Source organism: Nymphalis io, chromosome 4, assembly GCF_905147045.1.
Source record: "Nymphalis io chromosome 4, ilAglIoxx1.1, whole genome shotgun sequence".
NCBI classification, from domain to species: domain Eukaryota; kingdom Metazoa; phylum Arthropoda; class Insecta; order Lepidoptera; family Nymphalidae; genus Nymphalis; species Nymphalis io.
Window position 1 is genome coordinate 4,561,565 of NC_065891.1, and position 20,627 is coordinate 4,582,191.

At 35.3% G+C, this 20,627-nt stretch overlaps 3 protein-coding genes across 9 annotated transcripts in view; 2 read left to right on the top strand and 1 right to left on the bottom strand.

Annotated features, from left to right (window-relative positions):
- Positions 1 to 20,627, top strand: part of LOC126781671 (alkylated DNA repair protein alkB homolog 8) — a 104,369-nt gene that overhangs the window by 71,995 nt on the left and 11,747 nt on the right. The gene's annotated exons all lie outside the window — the stretch shown is intronic.
- The window catches only part of LOC126781669 (N-acetylgalactosaminyltransferase 6-like), a 114,140-nt gene that overhangs the window by 14,344 nt on the left and 79,169 nt on the right, over positions 1 to 20,627 (top strand). The window lies entirely within an intron of this gene.
- The window catches only part of LOC126781643 (teneurin-m), a 228,089-nt gene that overhangs the window by 3,354 nt on the left and 204,108 nt on the right, over positions 1 to 20,627 (bottom strand). For 5 of the 7 annotated variants that reach the window (XM_050506579.1, XM_050506578.1, XM_050506581.1 and 2 more), the window contains 13 exons: positions 12,675 to 12,836; positions 12,274 to 12,570; positions 10,376 to 12,181; positions 9,779 to 10,056; positions 9,444 to 9,660; positions 8,740 to 9,144; positions 8,102 to 8,437; positions 7,781 to 7,988; positions 6,349 to 6,565; positions 5,004 to 5,180; positions 4,372 to 4,780; positions 3,969 to 4,221; positions 47 to 3,833 (listed from right to left, as the gene is read on the bottom strand). In XM_050506579.1, coding sequence (XP_050362536.1) covers positions 47 to 3,833; positions 3,969 to 4,221; positions 4,372 to 4,780; positions 5,004 to 5,180; positions 6,349 to 6,565; positions 7,781 to 7,988; positions 8,102 to 8,437; positions 8,740 to 9,144; positions 9,444 to 9,660; positions 9,779 to 10,056; positions 10,376 to 12,181; positions 12,274 to 12,570; positions 12,675 to 12,836 — 8,552 coding nt within the window. The remainder of the gene's footprint in view (positions 1 to 46; positions 3,834 to 3,968; positions 4,222 to 4,371; positions 4,781 to 5,003; positions 5,181 to 6,348; positions 6,566 to 7,780; positions 7,989 to 8,101; positions 8,438 to 8,739; positions 9,145 to 9,443; positions 9,661 to 9,778; positions 10,057 to 10,375; positions 12,182 to 12,273; positions 12,571 to 12,674; positions 12,837 to 20,627) is intronic. The other 2 variants (XM_050506584.1, XM_050506585.1) reach the window with 2 other exon arrangements.

Genomic DNA, 20,627 nt, shown 5'->3' on the forward strand with positions numbered 1-20,627 from the left:
TACTAATGTTTTTCTAAATTCTGAAATAAAATATAATTTAACTTGCCTTTTCAATGATACACTGTAGACCGGACATAACACCAAAATCGGGAGCAAGCTGAGGTGCTGTAACTGATGTCTTCGGCTGGAATATCATGTCTGTTATATATTTAGCTCCCATCATCTTAGTTAGATCATATCCGTACAATCGAAGCCAACTCGCCAAATTGGTCATATACGGAACGTTCTGGTCTCGATTTATAGGATCATTATTTCTAAACCTGTAGATAAATATGTCGGTAGGTAGGCTTAGCTTAGTTGCAAGATGCTCCCAGCTTGGAGTCATCCACTGACCAACCACAGGATCATACAGTCGATTTTCTAAATACACCAAGTTAGTATTGGAATCTAATATACCACCTTGGAAGTCCACCGGCACATAAAATCCAGGATTTGTGTCTTTCACGATTTTACCAAACGGACTACGTTTTATTTCCTTGATAATTTCACCATTTACATCAAATACGACAAGCGGTGATCCATTGTGATCGGTGGCCACGTAGAAACGTTGGTCTTCGGTTTCAATACAAGTAAGAAAGTCTCTCTGATCGTACAAAAGCCTTACTGTTTTTTCGAGCTTCGGGTAATGCATATGCGTAATAAGATTAGGGGATTGTGGATTCGTATAGAAGAACTGCGTGATGTTTTCTTTGTCGTCTTTCCAGGCCACCAATCTGTTTCTGTCATCATAATAATACCACATTTGGAACTTGTCCCTCTCAAATGCATGAACGAATTGTCCGCGAGAATTGTATCTGTATTTTTGTTCTCCCCGTCTTATAACGAATCCTCGGCCATCATAGCTGCTGAATTCAATATCACCGTACTGAACGACTCTATCACCGATATCATAGCCAAGGTAACGTTTCTCTCCATGCTCTATTATGCCAATGATGTTACCGTTCTCATCGTAAACGTATTTCCAGTCATCTTCGGAACCGACCACTTCCATTAGGTGTCCGTCGTAATTGTAACTAACTCGTTCGTTTGATGATGTATCGCCGATCATTATTTTCTTCGATCTTATTCTGTTCCTCACATCGTATTCCAATTCCAGGCGGAATACGTCGAAAGACTTAATGTTCATAAGAACTGTTTTGATTCTGCCGTGGTCGTCGTAATCAGTGATCGTAAAGTATTGTTTGCTTGTGTCTTGCATAACTGATCGATTGAAAGTGTTCCTATAAATTCTTAAGTCGCTTACGCCTTCAAGGATGCCCAAATTTTGGTTGTATTTCAGTCTTAGTTGAGGCATTTCTTTACTGTTGATATTCATATCAATCGTGGAAAGTCTTGCGTTGCCATCGTATTGATATTTAAAGTGAGCGTTGTTAAGTCCACTCTTAGAGTTAAATTTCATTTTCTCGTCTTTAAGAATACCAGCGTGATATTTATAATCCTGTCGAAGTTCATAATCAGGGTCGGTAATTTCTACATTTTTAACAAGATGAGTATTTTCATGATAGACGTATCTAATAGCTGAAGCACCTGCGAGAATCGTTTCTAATTTTCCAGTGCTGTCGTATACGTATAGAATCTTTCCAGACTGATGGGGGAATATTTTTGCTAATATGTGACCATCATCATTGTAAAGTATTTCGTATGGATGTCTGTTCATTGGCGAGAAGTATTGATATTTAAAATAGCCCAATGATGTCATAAGAGCAAACGTATGAATATGACCTCTGGGTGTAGTCAAATTTTGAAGAGCACCAGAATCATCGTAGTCAAGAAGGTAATCACTACCTCTTGGTGTCGTAACTTTCAAAGGTAAGCTTGTGAACATATCTCTAAATGAATATGCTAAGGAAGATCCATCTCCATAACGGATTTCATGTAATCTTCCAGCTCGATCGTATCCATATGTTTCATTTAGGTCACCCCATCGCCAACTAGTCAGTCTATTGAATCTGTCGTAGTCCAGTTCAACTTCGGCAAATATACCGCTTCGAGGTCCCCACTTCACCGGTCTTGCCATTCTGTCATATGTAACATTCAATAGTTCTACTTTATCGTCCATAAATACTGCAACAGTAGATGTATCTCTATCATATTCCAGAGTTAAAAGATTTTCTCCATTTACTCTTAGTTTCCGACCTATTTGAGCAACTGCTTTGCTACTCTTTCCTTTATTGGATTGTAATCTGCGTAAGAAGTAGCGCCATTCGAATCTATTAGCCAAATCTCCACCAACTTCAGTTCTTTGCTTGGCTGGGACAGGATAACTCTCTCCCAAAATTGGATCGATTTCTGAAAGAATTGTGTATGGAACGGTATCAGTAGATATGACATGTCCCCAAGGCATGCTCGATGATATGCTGCCATCAGTTGAAATAATTGTTTTCTTTTCAGCCTCCCCGACTTTAGTATTCACTGATGAACCTTTGATTAATATAGAAACAGGTTTCCTGTTATTTTCACTAACAAGAACGGTTGCACCTTTAAGACTCAAATCAAATGTAAGATTTATTATTCTCCCAGTAGGAGTTACAGCTGAAGTAAGTCTGCCAAATTCATCGTATTTGTATATGTAACTCCTGCCTGTGCTATCGTATTTAGCTTTAAGTAATCCTGTTGTGCCATGATAATCGAAAGTTACGTTGAAATTGTCGGGTGTTCGCAATTCCTGAAGCATCTTCATACGTGACATTTTTAACCTGCATTTTTGTCCTTTAGTATTTTCAATCGAATTTACCAGGCTCGAATAATCACGTAACAAAAACACTTTGTTTCCAGCAGCATCCGTGACAGTAGACAATTTTCCATTACTCGTGTTAACAGTGTACGTAAATACATAATTATTTTCTCCGGTGAGGATATTTTTAGTCATAACATGTTGGCCAAATCTGTTAAAGATGTAGGTTTCTTGCGTATCCGGTGCGTAAATTTCGTATTCTCTAGCACCACTTGCGTCTGGAATGCTCGCCATTACAGAACGTATTCTATAATTCGCTTGATCTGCAATATGAACGATACCATCTGGGCTGACGGTGACTGCTGAAATAGTATTGAATTTAGAGTTGGAAGCTAAGAAATGATCAGCTTCGAAACAGTCACAGCCACGTTCCAAGCAATTGCACTTTGATTCGGCGCCAGCATAAAGGGAAATTTTTCCATCAGTTGTAATAAGCCGTACTCTATTAATTCTTTGAGAATCACTTTCCGCGACGTAAAGGTCTCCGGCAGCGCCAAAAGCAACACTTTGTGGCATTACAAGCGTTGCGTATGTTGCGAGTTCCATATCATAACCTGTTAAAGGTGATGGACAATGAAGTGGTCTTCCAGCAATTACCTTGACCCTTCCATCCGGTGCCATTTGTAAAATCATATGATCGTCAATGATATGCAAGCTGTTATCTAGCGGATTGATAGATAATTCTGTCGGCCATCGTAAATGCACTTCTTCTACGCTTAAGGTCCCTTCACATGGTATTGGTTTCCAATGCGCTCTGTGCATGTGGTTACCAATAACGGTTGTGATAATACCATCTCTATCAACCATTCGTATATTTGTACCATCAGCAAAATATAAAACGTTGTCAATTGAGACAGCTACGCCTTTAGGATATGCTAATTTTGCATCTCTGGCTAATGCTCCATCACCGCAATGTGCCTCATCTCCTGGCAGGCATCTTTCTCCCGAGCCAACTACCGTTTCCCAGTTTCTTTCAGGATCGCTGTAGTCATCTGTATTGCGAACTTTAATTATTTGATGGGATTCAGGATCGGAAATATAAAGAGTACCATCCAATGGTGACAACGCCATATGGTAGCGATATGAAACGCGTGTGGCACTGAAATAAATGAAATATAAAATCAATAAAACAATCCGTTTAAATATTTTATTTGGTTTAAAGTATGTAATATATCTCATTAAAAGTTTATTGAATGATGAGTTATTAATTAAACGAAAAAAAAGAACGACTTACTTCAATTTAACAATAGTTCGACCAGTTCCGTCAGTATTAATCTTCCGCACCAGGTTAAAGTCACCTACAAAGATTGAGCCGTCAGGTGCTGCAACCAAAGCCACCGGAGCGAGAAGTCTCTGTTTGACCGCAGTTCCAGAACATTCGTTGCTACATTCTAAAGCACGCTGACGACCGTCTCCCATTGCCGTGATTATAAGACGAGGCTTATGCTTGAGATAGATGTTTGTGCCATCACCTTTTTGGAGAATACCTAGAATTTCAAACGAAATTATTACAGCTTGTCTTAATAAAAATGGCAGTGGAAACCGCGGGACACATCGCATTAAAATGGAAATGATTTAATTAGTTATCAATATTTGTGTATGAAAAAAACGTTAGTTTTTATATAAAACAAATTTACCTTCATGGAAATTATATCGGTGATGTATATCCAAGTTCCACCCACCAACATCAGAGATGCTCATATCATGGCCGCTTAGTTTAGTAGTCTGTACATTCCAAATAATATCTTTACAGTCCGTGTATTGGTATCCAACTTTTACTAACGCTGTGGTAACTCCATAAACCCGTTGTCTGTATACGTTCAATCTATTCCAAGGATATGTGAATTTTATAACTGGATCCGCTTCAAAGGTCTTTTCAAAGAGAATTCCTTCAATGGTTATTCTTAAATGGATTAAGGCTAACGTTGGTGGTACTTTTTCAGGTGTTAACTGTAGTTGAATAGTAGAAAGGTAACCAGCAGCCCTTGAGCTGTGATATACCAAATTCAAACCGGTACCAGGAATTTGCAAACTTTCTTGAACCACCTGGATGATAAAAAAATCAAGGTTAATAATTATTTTAAATAGTAACATTTCCATTAAAAAATATTTTTGCAGAAAGAATCGTTAAATACACTCAATGGCGAAACATGATTAAGGAGAATGAAATAAAAAATAAAATATTAAGTATTCAGAAAACGATTCAGAAATAAATACTATTTTTTTTTAGTAAGCTTCATATAATTTTTGTATGTATCTTTAAAATAACCTGAGATTCAGCCAGTATCGCACTCTTATCGGGACATGCGCCTTGGAAGCCGTGCTTCCATGTGGCCAGCACGACAGGTTTCATAGCGTCATAATCGTGTGCGAGACACGCTTGTGGCGGACCCACTCCGCCTTTCTCGTCCGAAGTTGTCATGGTCACCTCATCAATTATTACCACCTGGAAGTGAGAAGTGAAATCAAGGATTAGGGGATGCAATTTATGTAACGAAATTTGCATAAATTAAGCAAACAGAGATGATATTTTGGCCGTAAAGCGACAGTTTTCATAAATGTACTCGTAAAGTATGAACATTGCAATATGCTAATAGTCTGAAAGGCTGAATAGTCTAATATTTAATTCAATTGAATTGTAGTATTTTTATTTAAATTAGTTATTTTGATTTAATAAATAACAATGTGATTGGCTTGAAGTCATTTGACTGTTTACTCTAATTCAAGCTCAAATTTAATATTTGTATTTTTTTTTTATTTCTCAAAGTTTGTTTAAATGTTCATAAGAATTGCATGCACCGAGCTATGTTTTTATCACGACATAACTTTATAAGAATTTGTACGTGCTAGACTTATTTTAGAGTTTTGTAAAGTTTCAAATTAAGACTTAAAAGACTTAATGCCGCTTTGATTGTCGTATTGCATGTTCTCTGATCGCGCAAAATAATTAATTCTTAGGAATTTCTTGCAAAATTGTTTAAGCTGATGTCTAAATTAACTTAAATATATAATGATTCATATTATGTACAATTATTTACTCTCATTAATTAAGTATAAATTAATGATGATTTTTTATTAATAATAACGTAATACAATCGTATTTGTTAAAGCTTACATGTATGTTATGTATGATTTGGGAGAGTATTGACAAATAATATTTTGATACGTTTTTCTTATATAGCAGAATTTATATATATTGATAATTTTTGAAAAGAAACATTCAGGAACGCGTCTATTTGGTAACGCTTCACGTTGATTTGATAACTGTCTTTTTTCATTTTTAGGGTGATTTAGACTATAAAGAGATACATGAGTAAATAATTTAGTAACTATTTTAAATATTTGCAGCGTTTCAACGGAAAACGTCGCATCTTAGGAGCTTAATTATTGAACCTTATCGATTCGTCGATCTGAAATAAACAAATCATGTGCAACGTAACATACATTGAAGTACTTACCAGCACAATAATATCATCTAAAATTCAGCTATTAACTGTACAAGAGATTATCAAATGAATAATTCACTATTCAAAAACCTTCATTTTGTTTACTTTGATATGTGAAGCGATACAGAATATTATTTAATACGAATCTGAATTCGCGAGAAGGCTAACCTCATTCCAAGGCACGAACACGACTTGAGTGGATCTCTTGAAGGGTGACCTTCCAAAGTGAAGAGTGACAGCCCCGCCGCCGTTTACAAGAAGGTCAAACCATCCATCTTCTCTCGTTAGCGTAAACCCTTCCAATGGCGTTGAAGTGGAAACCCTCACACCGACCAAACCAGAACCAAGTGAGGTTACCACTCTACCTCTGATTACAGCTGAACGGCTGAAATAATGTGTGACGAAGTTTAATGTAGAGATGATATATAAATGCATTTGATTAACATGACATAAGGGATCATTAACGCCATGCGATGCTAACTTGCGTAATATTTTTATAAATTTTCAACTCAATAATGGCATGGCATGGCATTAAAAATACTGACTGTCTCGATAAAAAATTGTGTTGAACTACTGGATATTAAGGTGTTCTAAAAAGTAAACACGGGGTAAAAATTCGTTTGAGATTTTACATTACAATAATGGAGGAAATTTAATGTGAGGTTAATTAATTATATTATTATCTTTGTAAAGTGATTTATGATGATAAAATGATTTTAAAGATAATATTCTAATGAATTTACTAACCCAAAACCCTGCTAAGAGAAATAATCTACGTCGACTTCAAAACGGTCTTTGGATACTACATATGGAATATGTAACTGTTAAACATTATGATAACAATAAAAAGCGTAACACAAAACTCACAGGACATATATAGGTATTTAATATACAAAACATGCACACAACTATACGACATAATATATGATGCCAATTAAGTTGATATAGAAGTACCTAGCACATATATGTATATAACTAAAAATAACTTAATCTACATTTGAATTCACACACACTCCTACCTAATTTGATTCTAGTTCTTACCTCGTGTTGAAGTGGTTCCAAAACATACTGCGCAGCGGAAAGACGAGAAATTACATAGAATGAGTATCATTGGATACGATATTTTCAATTTAGAAGAAGAAATGTTAGAACATGTTAGTGGATTAAACGTATCTTTAAACATAAATAACATGCAAGTGCCAATTTATTTAACATATATAAACGTTTACTTTGATTGGTAGTAAAAAAAAAAACAAAAAAAAAACAATTTTAAATTCAGGTGAAGGATAAAATAATATATGACAAATTTTTATGTAAATAAAACGTAGGATTGACTGGGGCACAACATTGCGTATCTTATATATAGGTATTTATTTCTTTAAATAATACTTCAGGATCAATTGATTAATGATATTATCAGTTTTATTAAAGACAAACTTTTAAATAAGTTATTTTAAATTAGCTTATCTTAAGCTGTATGAAGTAATAAAATTATAAATTTGAAAGATCTTCTATATCGTCTAATTTTATTTATGCTACAATATCATCAATTGATCCTGTTACGATATTCTAACATCTGACATCGAACACAAATTCTCACCTCTCGTTAAATGTTTCCTGTTTAGCGTAGTTCTGCAGACTACCTTCATCGATAAGGAATTTCATCCTTTCGAAGAAAGAAGCAGTAATCGCTGGCGGTTGTTTTCTAAGCAGAATATCCGTTGGTTTAGGAGAGGACACACATAGCTGACTCCCTTTGCAGGCGGCACTTTGACAGCATTCTGGATCTTCACAGTCGACCAAACCATCTGAAGAAAGCGATATTATTGCTTCATACGAAATACTAATTGCTTAATACATTTTTCAAAATAAGATATTTAGACACTAAATATTTCAACTGTTAAAAAAACGGAAAATGTACCTTTGTCGTTGTCTTTGGAATCATCACATATTTGCTCCTTAAGAGTGGTGCAGTCTGGACCGTCCCAGCCATCGAAGCATTTGCACTCCCAGTGTCCATCATTCGCGACCCTACATTGACCATGACCGGCACAGCCTCTGGGACAACCTTCGAGTGTGCAGTGTCTACCATTCCACCCAGAGACACAGAGACAAGTTCCGTTTTTGCATTGTCCGTGGTCACTGCAGCGGGAATCGCAGAGCTTTGACGTACAATATTCTCCCGTCCAACCTTGGTCGCAAACGCATGATTCACCAACGCATCTTCCATGTGGCCCGCAATCCAGATCACATACCTCTGTAAAATAATTTAATGTATTTGTTAAAGAACTATGTTTTTGTTCAACGGCCTTTACTAATATTTTGTGGTCTTTTATAAATAGTAGTAATAGTAGTATAGTAATATATCGCCATACGGTAATAAAATGTAAGCTGTGATAATTTACATTTTATTACAGTATGGCGATATTCAAATTCATATTCGATGTTTTTTGAAATATATATTTTTTTTACATATTCATAAATTATTTCAGTAAATCTTTAATCATACAGCGGATGAACGTCAGTAGCCAAATCAAGGAAATTAGCTTAAAAGCTTACCTTTCGAACAGTCATCCCCCGACCATCGAGCATGACAAGTGCATGTTTGAGTATCAACGTCAAAGGTACCATGTCCAGAACAATCTGGCAAACATTGTAAGGCGTCTTTATCCATAGTAGCACAGTCCAAACCCTTCCAGCCTTTTTTACAGACACAAGCACCTTCGATGCAAAATCCGTGACCTGAACAGGTTGGATGTGGACAGTCAACTTCTTCACAGAACTTGCCTTTGTAGCCTCTAACACAAGAACATTTTCCATTGACACAGTGGCCATGTCCATTGCAGTCTGGTACTTCACATTCGTCGTGTCGTAAAGAACATTCTTTGCCTTTCCAGCCAGGATTGCATTGGCACTCACCATTAATGTATTCACCTCTTTGACTACATAATACCGGACATACGCCTAAAATTACCAATAAAATGTAATGAAATACACAATTATATTTTAAAGTTTTATTATCATATGAATTTTATATTTTTTACTTTGTAAAGTTAAATAACTAGTTCGAATACGTTAATATTTACCGAAGATGGCGGTTTATAACCTAAGCTAGTACCACTGAATTTTCATGTGCTTAATTTGTGTTTATTAATATACGACATCACTATGCTACATGTGACAACAATTTGAATTCGAGCAGCGTGGTGGAATTTACCATATGGATAACAACATTTTTATATTCATCAAAAATGAAAACTTACTTTCACTGCAATCATCACCACCAAAACCAGGCTGACACTGACAATGCCCCATAAGACATTCACCTTTACCAGAACAGCCGTTCGGACAATTGTGTGTCATGTCATCAGCGACCATTGCAATAAATGATATTTCCTGAGCATCTCCATCGTCGTTGTACAAAGAAAGAAACCAGTGACCTTGCTCCATATAGTGAGTAACTTCTTTCTTAACAGACGGCTGGAAGAATAATTTTATGTGAAATGGTAGTATAAGGATAAGTAAAGCAAATACAAGAGAACGACAAGGAAGGTCATTGAATATTTATACATATATTCTCCGATATTCGAATACTTACATGTGAAGCTCTGGTGGTTCGAGCTTTAAATCCGCTTAGAACTTCTAAGAAGTGATATTGAGTATGCGTTGGCAGAGCATTCCGTCTGGCGTAAACACCTATAGATGCTCCTCTTGGTATCATGTAGTCGAATTTAACATAAGCTGCTTCGGATTGATAAAACTGCATATTCCAATAGCTATATGGAGGGATTTCTTTTGATAATTTTTCACCTAAAGTTATTTGTTTAAACGTCGTTCCATCTGGTGGAAAGGACTGCGCTGGGAATGTTCGCGCACCTATAAAGTAAACAGAGTTTTATTATCTGTTTAAACATTAAAACAAATGTTTATAGTTAAATGTGAAAAACATGCGATGATGTGATCTAAATTATCATATATGCTAATATTTCTAAAATACTACTGTTGCAACATGCAAAACGTTAACATAATTCTAAGTCATCTATAAGAGTTGTCATATATTCATTTTCGTATATTTTTGTCGTAGTTATCATGCGTATTAGTATGTTAGACACCAAACTAGTTTTACGGAGATCCAATAGAAATGATTTTGGTGAGCGTTAGTATATTATCAGTACTCAAATTTTTGAGACCTCACCTTCCAATATAAGGATCGGTGGAGGCTTAAGTTTAGGGCAAATGCATTTTGGAATTTCTGTTGATGTAGTAATTTCAGACTCATTTGAAGTCGCTGTTATGCTTTCTGTTCTTGTTCGATCATCCATTGTAGTTGATTCATAATATTCTGTTTCTGTTGCAAAATCTGAAGTCATTAATGTGGTATCGGATACATATTCTGACGTTAATTCTGTTTTATAGGTTTCGGACGTTTGACTTGGGTTTTCCGTTGAACTGTAGTCGGGTGAGAGAACGGTTACATCTTTGTGTACAACTGTTGTCTTTTCTAAATAATCATCATAAAAATCATCAGAAGAATTAGTGTTTTCACATACAGGGCACGAGCATTCACAGCTTCCTCCCCAATTTTCAGTGTTAATTGTTTTTGCTGCTTTTGTAGTACTATCAATTGTCACAGGTTCATTAAAATGTGTAGGCATTGTTGGTTCACTGTTTATAGGTGTGATTTTCACAGTTGGCACTTCATTTTTTTCACCAAATGTAGGAACGGTTACTGTCAACGAATATAGGGGCTTATACGAATTGTTGTTAACATCATCTGCAGATATTGTTAAGTTAATCAAAACATGTTTAGCATTGGCTATAGAGTCTGGGGATTTAGATTCTGCATCAATGTTTAAGGTAGAAGACTCACTAGTTATAGGTTTTGAATAGTTTGGAGAAGAATTAATATACACGTCATCGGTTGGGTTAGTAACAATCGGCGAAGACTCTGTTACCAAAATAGTATGATCACTTTTTGGATTAGTTTTGCGTGTGGTAAAAAAAATATCACTTTCTGTGGAAGTATTATTTGTTAATGGTGTTATCATAGTTGTCAGCATTTCTTTTGGTTCAAGTATGTTCAAACTTTCGTGCTGGAGTTGTGGATTAGCATTATGTGTAGTAAAAATATTTACACTTTCTGTAGAAACTGTTTTTGTTACTTTGAATGGTGCAGTAGTCAAAGGTATTGTTTGCGTACTTTGATTTTGGAGAACAGGAGTAGTTTTATCATTGTCGTAATGAAATTTCTTCAGATTATTCTCGGTCTCAACAGGTTCGTTAGAATAAATATGCAACTCTTCGCTAACTTCATTGAGCCTAGTTAGTAGTTTTAGGTACTGAAGTTTTTGCAAGCCATATGAATAAACTGATGATAGAGAATCGCCTTGCATATTAGCCGGGTCATAAGCTATGTTATTTTTTTTTTCTAAAACCTCTTCAGGATGATCGACGGTAATTTCAATACTCTTATTTTTTAATTCATTATTAGAAAGTATTTTCACATTGCCTTGTGTTTTAGTCGTGACATCAATTTCATTATTTTGTTTATTTGTCGTTACATCAAGCGTAATGTTATTATTATTTGTTAGAATACCATTATTACCCAATGCACCAACACTGCTAAACACAGAAGCATTATAAGCTACAGTTGTAGCATCCGACTGTTGTGTGGCATTGTCTTCTGATGACACACCATGCTTTAAGCTAACAGTGGTCAAAGAAATAGAAGTATTTAACTCATGCATATCTACATTAGAAGAATCCGTGGAAGAAACAGAAGATAAAGAAGCATGCCGATCTAGACTTCTACGAGGGCGTGAGTGATTTTCTCCTTTACCTGAAGCAGATGACGTTGAGCTCTGATGTGGTCGCGTTATAGATTTGTTACTAGACTCAAGCGTCGTTGCTTTTGATGTTGGGAACTTATCCGTATTATCACCGACTAATACTGAACATGGCTTAGCGTTTTGATATGACCAGTTGTCAGTGAAATAGGAAGCTGTGAACAAATAGAAAACGTTTTTATATAAACACGAAATATATTGTATTATCTTTATTTATGAGCAATAATAAAATCATGAAAATACACACCCGACATATAGGAGGCAATAGATAATAGAAGGACAAATAAAACTATAAACACTATAGCAGTACACTTCCAAGAACATCTTGATGAGAGGCCTTTTCTAAAGTGGAAACGTGAAGCTGCTGGAGGAAAGTGTGTCGCTCTAAGATTATTCCTAACAGGAAGGACGGGTACTGGAGCACCGAAGGCAGGGTGCCTGTCACTCCTGTCCATCCTTTCTAATGTACTTTTTTCTTGTTTTCCTGGACTACTGCACGATGAATTCGATTTGTAGTCCATAGACGGATTCTTTTGAATGTCCCCTGCAAAATGATGTTTATATTATTCAAGTTTTAAACTTTTATTGAATTCATAATAAAATAAACGCAATAAATTAATTTAGAAGAGCTTGTATTTAAAGTACTACCTGAAGGCACGTAAAAGTTTCCAGACGGTGTGCGAACAAGACACGAAGGCTCAAAGTCGGCCAAATCAGCTGGGTTGCCGGTGATGCGGCCGTTCAAACGGGACATGGTAGGATTTCGCGGCGGAACATCTGGCGGAGGCCGGACACCTTCTAGCAAACAACCTGAAAGAAACGTATGTTATAAAATTTAATGTACGGCGAAAACAAATTCTAATACCTATAGAAATACAGCTTAGGAGGCATTTAAATCGATGTAAGTAGAATTTATTATAGTCTCGTTTTTTATATTTTGTAAGAAAATTGATTTATAAACAAATAGTAATAACTTCTAAACAAATACCAAACATCGGCCTATGGAAATGGATCAAAGATCGCGTGTTTCGGCAGTTAGTTAATAAAGGAAATATATTAGATCGGGAGCTATTGGCTGAACCGCGGGGCGCGGTGGCCTCTCCCATCGCTAATATAAGTTAATGGAAAATCGAAGCATTATCTACCCCCACCACCCTATCTCCCGACCGCCAGCCAACTTTTGATCCTCGACAAATTTTAAGGATTCCTTCGAGCGTTAATTAATTTATTGTAGCGGCCGATGTAGCCACAAGAAAACTCAATTAATTTTAAAAGGGTTTTTGTGTTGTTTTTTTTTCGGCGATCGCCCCTATTTCGCGAAAAGAAAGCTGGGTTCTCTACCATACTAGAAGCTCTTTGAAGCGGACCCTTTTGAACGTTTTGCTCTACTGTAATTAGAAAGTAATGAATTTACCACCGTATTTTTATGGCGATTTTGCGGTCATATCTTTGAGCTATCGAATACTTAATACATAAATGACATAATCGTCATTGTTGAGTAAACAACAGGTTTCCGTTACATTAATTAAATATGTGGTACAAGTGTGTTAAATGAAAATGAGCTTAAAATTACAATTTTCAAAAAACAATAGGCAAGTTTCATAACAAAGTTAAGCTTGTTTGTTATTGCATAAATTCTCATTAGCATACATTAAACAAGCTCTAAGCGGGGATAAAACAAGGCAATTTATTTTGTGAGCCGTTGGAGGATGAACTTATACGGCAAGTGAGGTTCTTCCCTCTAGTTGCCGGCAATGAAAAACTAAATCACCATTTCCCTTACCTAATTTAGAAGGACAAGTATAGTCATTAATACACACGTCACTCTGCGTTCAAATACAAAATGCGGTCCATTTATATCGCGTCTCGGGAGCAGGAATTATGGTAATCGGACGAGTCGTGTCTTTTGTGTGTAATGGTGGGTAATTACTGAGGCACCTCCCGGGGACACTTCGTCTTCTGGAAGGGGCCCTAGAGTTCGAGAATTCGACACTCGTTAACCGAATCGTCTCAACTTTAAAAAGGGAACGCGATTTTGAAAGTCGCCATGGGATTCGTTGTTCGTATAAAGTTTTTTACTTGATTTTACGAAATTGCCCACCCCTCTCCTTCCGGCTGTTCGTTTGTTTAAGTAACAGAAATATTGTCTGTTTTACAACAGAAACGGAAATTACGTTCGTTTTTTTGTTACGACTTACGACTCGTATAAGGATGCGCTTTCTATATGCATATAACTATATATCAATCAGATGTATACCAGTATCTCTATTCCGGTTCGTTAATTTTATATTTTTTTCAGCCATGTGGCTTGCATCTTCGTGTTTCACATTGCGAACCTTCCCATACGAAAAACCAAAGCTCGTTTACTTATTGGAAGATAAAACGGCCGTGTTTCGGTCCATTTGCGGCCGAGCTCAGCCCGATCAAACGTGATTTCTTACTGGAAATAGAAAATAAGCAGACGGAGCTTCTAATAGAAGCTGCGGTTTTGCAAAATGAACGCCCGACACACTAGACTAATTTATTCTTTAGTTTTCTATTTTTAATCGTAATGTAAATATTAAGCTTTTTACTGAGATATATTTATACGAAAACTGTATTATAACGGGTATAAATCATTTTGTTTGAGTCGTTTTCGTTAAACTTCATACAGATGAAAGGAATACTTATTCATCACACTTACAGTCAAACTGTCAAACAAATATCTCTTTCAAGTCGTTCCATAAGTCAGGACGTTGATGTATGAAGCAGCAGTTTGGAGTAGTTCTCGTCGCAGAGCGTTGGAAACTGGATACATTTAGGCAATTTCACAAGACAAGAGATGCTGAAGCACACGTGCCGACTATCTTAAGCTCGTTATATCAAGCTTTAGTGGCAATTTTGTATTTACCCCTCTACCATGATACCTCAATATTTACCTATATAAACATAGTAAGCAATTGATATTCATAACATACATGTAATCATTTATTAGTGCCATATGTCTTTGCAGTCGAAACTACAATTTTAAATTTAGCACCAAAGTTAGTCACAGAACGCGCAATATTTATATGAGAGCTGCGCTGCGATTTATAGTTAGGAAACAATTGGAAACTTGGTCCGGCGTCGTCATGACTTCGTTTTAATTAGTACCCATTCATCGTGAAACAATTGAGTCCTCGAACAAATCCATTATGGAGAACTTTTCGATAGTCGAAAGAGGTGTATTCAAAGTTTGCGATTGTGATGAGATCGGCTTGGATGGCGCTTTGATCGAACACAAGTTCGATGCTACTATTCTATCTTCGAAAATATCTTCAATGAGATTTCTTCCCTAGAGATCTTTTAAGAAAAAAATCCTTGGAAATCTTTTCATTTGTTAAGTTATTGGAACTCTCAGTCTTTTAGAAAAAGATTTATGAAATGAATCATAAAAATTATAATAAACATCAAAAATAAACTTTAATTACTCTAATATACTATGTAAATAAGTTATGAAAATTTTAAGCAATATATTTTCAACACTTCATAATCGTATGATGTATGACGATCCACAACTTACGTCAAACCGATTTAATAAAATTTCAAAGAAAATTTCGGATTTCTTTTATCTGTTAAATATCATTAGATCCGATATTAATAAAGAATTCCGCAGCGTCAACGTTAAAATTCTTTTAAAAGAAGTCGAATTTTATCTCCAGTTACGAGGAAAATCGTTCCAGCGTAATGATATTACGCATGTATTAAATCGATGGCTTTCAGTTGGCCTGGTTTCGTTAAATATTACGCCTTATCAGGTTGCGTTTAAATTCATTTCTAGTGAATAATGTGATTTACATTAAAACGCAATAGATGTTGAATATTAACTAAAATCGACTAACACATGCTAATTTTATCACAGATAATGTGAATGCGAGGTAAATAATGCTACCTTATTGTATTATCTACTTTTTAGTGTGACATAATGATGATGTTGAATAATTAAGAAGAGGTAACTAAAATCCTATGTGTTTCGTAAATATGGTTAATCAATCAGAATACAAGAAGATAATTTTCCAATTTTAAATTTTGCAGTCCCTCTGTGTAATTTTGTCATTTATTTAAATTTGTAAACATAGAATTATCGAAAAAGCTTGAGACCGGTGAATAAAATCAAAATCTACGTTATGGGCCAAATCGCGAAAAAAATTACGCATTGATCTAAGAAAACAACGAAACTTATCTATTGGAGATGTTTCTAGCAGCCCGAAAGATAAAATAAAAATGTTGATATTATTTAAAGTAGCAACAAATGAAAGGAAAATTATCATGACAATAAGTTAAGTAAAGTTCATACTTTAAATAATAATATAATTTTAAGCATGTAAATCTATATTCGTAGCAATATATCACGCCAAACAACGGTCGCTTGGCGCAATGATAAGATTACTAGACAAAGGAAGTCCACCCATATCACTACCGCAACCACCGCTAAATGCGAGCCTTCATTACTACCCCTGGAATAACACAACGAATTTCTATCTTTACAGCCAAGTACGAGAGTCTATAATACTTCACTGACGTTTTATTAGTATCGCAACGTCAACGTCTGCTTCGTTAAAGGACACTCGGCTGTATTTATGGCGACATACTGGCAATGTTACCGTATTTGCCGCTTCTGTTGCTAATGTTTATATTAAATTTAGATCGTCTATCGCTATAAATAGAGTTGAAATCGGAATACCGGCGTGGATTTCATGCACGGCACGATAAGGAGAGTTAAACTTTTTGGTCAAGGGATTACAGTATTTTTTCCTTTGTGACTTCAAGCCGGTCGGGTGGTTTCCGGCGCGATAAGGAGACGATGTTGCCTAAGTCAGTACGTCACGCGACCACTGCACTAATTTATGTTGCGATTCGAGATATAAGGCGAATGGACGTCGACGCCACCTTGCACTGGTTGAAAGTTGAAATTTTTTATGGCCCACTATGGTAATGTCTGAAAACAAAGAGACATTTAAAATAAGCATAGTATCTAGAAATGCCGCGTGAATTACATAGGAATTTGAATGCTGCATTAGAAGTTGAGAAGTTTTTGAATTTAAAGAATTGTTTTCTTAATTTCTCAAAGGAATTGTATGCTTTTATACTAAGGTAATTTCATTGGCTACATAAAATATTTTTGATTCATAACTAATTACTTCATCAATACATTTTTGCCATCACTTAGTGAAAGTCAACTGTAAATATCAAAACAAATTTTTCATTAAACAAAGTTCGAACGATCTCGCTTTTATTATCCTATCGATCAAAAACTTCAAAGCAAACTAAATGCAGATTACAGTGTTGATAATAAGGATACTCGCTTTGCTCATTAGAAGAAGCTCTTCATTAGTGTGTCGTAGAAATGGAGAAAAAAGCCCGCGGATTCAGTTACCTTGTAACTCGACACCAAGTTTCAACATGTTCTAATGGCCAAAACAAAGACGACTATTAATCTCACTATCTCATTGTATATATTTCTTTGTCTAAATCCATTAAATTAATTACGACCATTCAAGGAGCGGACTTCGTATTTATTAGACGCGTTATCATTCATTGAATCTTTCGATAGTGGTCGGTGGAATCGTGGCGACTGATGGATGCGAGAGTTTCACGAAAATGGGGAGCCAAATTAGCTGTCTGAGGAAGAATGCAGTTGGTGTCGTGACTGATTTTCACTCTGATTTGAGGGGCGATCTGATACGTGTCATTGCTGTCGATTAGGGCGCCCAAATTGGGAAATTCCTTTCCGAAGTGCAATCTTTTGTGTCTTTGACCAAGGTGCGTATGGGAAAATAAAAGGTATTTTTTTACCATTAAATTTTTAAATCATTAGCATTCTAAATGTAGTATATCAAGATAGATCAAGATATTTATAATATGAAGTAAAATTTTAGAACGGTTTACTTTCGACAGAATATGTAATAAATTTATATTTAAGTTATTGTAAAGGAGTTTAATGTGCATTTTTTATTGATTTCTACGATAGGTGTTCTGATAGGGTGTTTATACAAGTCAGGCCGAGATGTCAGATAAAATGCGCCTTCATTAACCTTTACCTGATAGCATTCATTACGCTTTACAAACACACACTGAACTGATTAATAGTTACTTAGTTAACATTGTCTGTAGAGTGCTTCAAGGTAATTAAAATAAAAAGTAATATTATAAAAAATCAAGTATGCTAATATATAAAGACAAATTTTGCCACTGTGTGTGACTCACAGAAACTAGTAGTACCATATATATATTTACACACTCACTTTTACATTTATAATATTAGTTACTATGTAAATATTTTCTTACATAATATAAAGGAACTAAATACACCATAATTAAATCGAATTTTGTCCAAGAGTTCAATGTAAATGCATTTATTTAAAAACTGAAAATATACTCAAGTCCGTGGAAGCATGTTTGCAAATCTATTATAAATGTCGTCACACATTCGCGAAACTGGTCATATTTCTCGCTTTTTCACGGACCATGCCTGATAGAGATTGATGATCGGTCGTCCTCCCTCCTTTTAAGGGTGAACTCACGCGATTACACCGCAAAGGATCTATCTACATATATCCAAATTTTGTGTGATGGACGTTTACTTATGGATAAATACAAGGATAATCCTTGACGAATTGGATGGTAATGGTTTTATGTAAATAGTTTCGATTATTGTGTTTATAATATGTAAAAATGGCTCGTAAATGAGTTACGATTACTTTGATTATAACGAATATCTTGTTTTTTTTTTGCAATTGTTGATATTAACTTGTGAAATGTCCAGTATACATTCAGATATTGTTATAAATAATGACATAATATATTTGTAAAAATTATAAAAAATGTATATTCAATTACTATTTATTATCTACATGTTGCCAAACTGTGCTTAATTTTCAGCGGTTGCGCCCTAAATTTCATGTGGACTTAAAATGAGCGCTAAAATTCGGATGCGTTCAATTTTATTATACTGCGTTTTATTTTAGCGACCCGTGTGGTTAGTGAATGGTATTATTTATGCCGTTGTTTAATGTGAACAAAATAATTTAAACAAAGCTCAATAATTTATCAATATTTAATAAATAATTAGTTATGTTATATGCAGCCGTTGTTATAATTAATGATTTTTGTAGGTGTGAGTATGTTTGGTTTGATTATATTCCTCGTTTTCATCATTTAAAGTGTATAATTAAATACAAAAGTGACACTGGAATTGACATAAAAGTTAAGAGTCTAGAGAGCCCCAAACAAGTTTATGACTCGCTTCTCCATTACACCCTATTTAGTGGAACGCATTATTCTACCGGTTCTTAATGACTGTATGGCTAAAAATGGATTTCACGTAATAATGTACTTGGAATTACAGTATTGGTGCTCAACAGTAAATTTTTTTACAAAAAAATCAAGGTACCTGTCGTTGCCATAAATATCAAAATTTCATGCGTGTTTTCGTTGCACGCGCGATGTGCATTTATCAAAGCGATGCGCTCGCCATCTTGAATGTGAAGAGGCATTCGACACCAACTGAGTGGGCTATTCACGCGCAGTAGACTAGGGTTATTATACTTCGTAAAAAGTTACCAGTGTCTTCGCTTAATTGGCCGTGAACCCTTTCTCCTGGTTCTAAAATAACGATTTTTGCTATCGTTGCAAGGAGTAAGGTTCCACGTCGACGTTGTTATTAAAGTTTAATAAGGGCATTCGATTAGAAACGGTAAAGACAAAATCAAAAGGGTTAAATTCGCGTGATAGTCAGGCGAGTTGTTGAACGAACTAGTGCGGATCGTAAGTAAACGTTAGGGTGGGTTGAGAGCGCTCAATTGCGGTAAAATCATATCGGGTATGAAATAAATCAGCAAGTTATGCGGCGCCTCGGGACGGCTCACGTTACGCCCCGATTCGTTATCTGCATTTTAAAATAAAATGGCGCCGCTCTGGGACTTGATGTGACGTTGACAGGTGCTCGCTGTCACGGTGCGTTTATGCTATTAAACGTTTCGTTGATTTTCCGATAATATTTTTTACAATAAAACCTTATTTCACAAAAATACATATATAAAACATTTTAGGATATATTTTAGCGAAGTATAAAAGCCTAAAATTCATATTATGAAATAATTCCCTTTATAGTTTATTTAAGGCCACACTATCTCAGAATGATCAGTCCTCAAACATTGGGCTAGAGCGACCCGGCGAAACACATTCAGAGGTCAAGCACACGCCGTCCTTTGTATCCAAATAGATATAACGTACATTAGCAAGGGTCCCTTTTCTTACCAAGTTTTTGCTCTTCAAAGAACCTTTCACGGTGAGAGCCAGGGTGGCGATTATGTCATTTTGATTTATATACATTTAAAAAAAAATCAAATCAGTATAACTTTTAACTGAACTTTAATTTTTTTTTTCTAGAGGAAAATAAATTATCCTTCAAGACATATTTTTAAAATAATTTGAAAATTTAAGTAAGTGAGGTTTCATTAAGCTGAATAAAAATTATTATTATAATTGTTTGCAAGTTCCTTGTAGTATATAAGATCATTATTTTAGTTTACCAGCTTATTATGTTTACATACAAAAATGATATTTGTTAATATATCGTGA